The 2711-nt window shown below is 38.1% G+C and overlaps 1 protein-coding gene across 1 annotated transcript; it reads left to right on the forward strand.

Annotated features, from left to right (window-relative positions):
- Positions 1–757: 757 nt before the first annotated feature.
- EMWEY_00058980 (DKFZp566D143.1, related) lies at positions 758–2414 on the forward strand (the record flags this gene model as incomplete). Its single annotated transcript, XM_013480972.1, has 5 exons — positions 758–812; positions 1051–1131; positions 1364–1454; positions 1694–1810; positions 2410–2414. Coding segments are annotated over 5 exons (349 nt in total), but the record flags the coding sequence as incomplete, so codon positions are not given.
- Positions 2415–2711: the final 297 nt, after the last annotated feature.

Here is a 2711-nt window from a genome sequence, read left to right on the forward strand (position 1 = left end):
CGGGGGGGGGGGGCCCCCAAGAAGGAGAGTAGGGGGCCCCCACAATATACATATATATATAGGATAGGGTACAGAAGAAGAGGGGCCCCCTTATTATTATTATTATTATTATTATTTAGATAAATAATTTATTTCTTTTTTTTATTTAATTATTTTTATTTCTTTTTTATTTCTTTTGTTATAGGATATAGGGATATAAACAGCAGCAGCAAGAGCAGCAGCAGGAGCAGCAGGAGCAGCAGCAAGAGCAGCAGCAGCAAGAGCAGCAGGAAGAAGAAGAAAGAAATGCAGGAGAATGGGGGACATAAAAGAAGGAGACAACAGGCAACAGAAGAAGGAGAAGAAACAGATGTGTCTCCTTATATATATAAAAAGAAAATTAAGGGTTTAGGGGATAGGGGCCCCGAGGGTTTATTAGGGAAAGGGGGCCCCGAGGGTTTATTAAGGAAGGGGGGCCCCGAGGATCTAGACGATTCTTTTTATGAGGGTTTAGGGGGCCCCGAGGGTTTAGGGGCAACAGGAGGGAAAGAAGGAGAAGATAATTATGAGTAACATAAACCCTAATTATATAAACCCTAATTATATAAACCCTAATTATATAAACCCTTATTATATAAACCCTAATTATAAACACTTTCTTATAAACCCTTAAATTATATAACACATGCACTTTGCATGCATGCATGCAAAAGGGGAGGGCATGCATTCATGCATGCAAAGTGCATGTATTTTGGGGCTTTGTGTGTTTGTTATATAGGGAGGAGTGGATCCCCGAGGCAGAATTTGAAGAGTCTCTTCGTTATATTCCCAAGGTAGGGTTTAGGGTTTAGGGTTTAGGGTTTAGGGTTTAGGGGTCCCCCATATTAGGGTTTAGGGTTTAGGGTTTAGGGGTCCCCCATATTAGGGTTTAGGGTTTAGGGTTTAGGGTCCCATTACTAGGGTTTAGAGGGCCCCTCTAAAGATCTTTAGATTCACCCTCAAGAAATATCTCCTCCTGTTAGAGTCTAGGGTTTAGGGTTTAGGGTTTAGGGTTTAGGATTTGTGTATAAGGAAGTAATTCCCTTTGAAGGAGAAGCACAAACAGCAACACTTAGTGTTGCATTACCTGCATCTATTATTGCTAATGTTAAGGTAAGAAGACAATAAATAAATAAATAAATAAATAAATAAATAAATAAATAAATAAATTAAATAAATAAAATAAATAAATAAATAAATAAAGAGATCTATAAAGATATTTATAACTTATATATACATGCATGAATAGATTATACTCTATGCATGCAAGCAAATTGCATGCATGCATGCATGCATGCATGCATGCATGCATGCATGCGTTTTTTTTTCTTGTGTGCCTATACAGACAGTTGAATTGAAGGCTGCATTAGTTGGTAATATTGCTCGTTGTTTAGTAGTCATGGGTGTTGATGAAGTTGTTGTATATGAAGATATGGGTAAGAAAAAAAAATTAGGGTTTAGGGTTTAGGGTTTAGGGTTTAGGGTTTACGAATTAGGGTTTAGGGTTTAGGGTTTAGGGTTTATTTGGGATTTATTTGGTGGTCTGGCGTTTCTTTTGGGTTTAGCCTTTTCCTTACTGTTCAGTGTTTAGTGTTTAGGGTTTAGTGTTTACAGTTTATTGTTTAAGGGTTTAGGGTTTAGGGTTTAGGGTTTAGGGTTTAGGGTTTGTGTGCAGCGGACGCCGTGGATCCAAAGACAGGCCGTTCTCCTTCTTTAGATTTTTTTATTCGTAATTTACAATATCTTGAGACCCCACAATTCCTCAGAAAAAAACTCTTCAAATTACATCCAGGTTAGGGTTTAGGGTTTAGGGTTTAGGGTTTAGGGTTTAGGGTTTGGAGTTGGTATATGGTTTTTAGCTTGCAAGTATCATTTTTTTCCGCTTTTTTTTTTCTTTTTTTTTATTTAATTAATTAATTAATTAATTAAATTAATTAATTAAGTATATTTATTTATTTATTTATTTATTTTATGTATAGATCTACGTTATGCTGGTATCCTGCATCCATTAGATGCTCCTCATCATTTACGTATAAATGAATGGTTACCTTATAGAGAAGGAATTGTAATAAAGGAGACACTAACTGTCTCCTTTGTATATTGTGGTCTCCCTTATCTTATACAATGTAAACCTAAAGTACCATTAGGTACCAGGTAAATAATAATAACTCCTGCTCCTGCTCCTGCTCCTGTTGCTGCTGCTGCTGTTGCTGTTGCTGCTGCTGTTGTTGTTGCTGTTGCTGCTCATAGTGGTATTGATGGTGTTGTTGTTGTTGTTGCTGCTGCTGCTGCTGTACTATTGTATGGTATATCCCTTGTTATCTCTAAATTTAGGGTTTAGGGTTTAGGGTTTAGGGTTTAGGGTTTAGGGTTTAGGGTTTATGTATATAGGGTAACATTACGTTTACATCCTTCATTACGTAAATATAATCAAGGTGTCTCCTCTAATAAAAATATAAAATTTAGGGGACAGCCTGTGTCTCCTAGGGAGCCACCAACAAAAGCAGGTAATTATTATTGCTGCTGCTGTTTCCTTGCTGCTGCTGCTGCTGTTGTCTCCTTGCTGCTGCTGCTGCTGTTGTCTCCTTGCTGCTGCTGCTGCTGTTGTCTCCTTGCTGCTGCTGCTGCTGTTGTCTCCTTCCTGCTGCTGCTGCTGTTGTCTCCTTCCTGCTGCTGCTGCTGTTGTCTCCTTC

Source organism: Eimeria maxima, genomic scaffold, assembly GCF_000499605.1.
Source record: "Eimeria maxima Weybridge genomic scaffold, Emw_scaff2582, whole genome shotgun sequence".
Classification (NCBI taxonomy): domain Eukaryota; phylum Apicomplexa; class Conoidasida; order Eucoccidiorida; family Eimeriidae; genus Eimeria; species Eimeria maxima.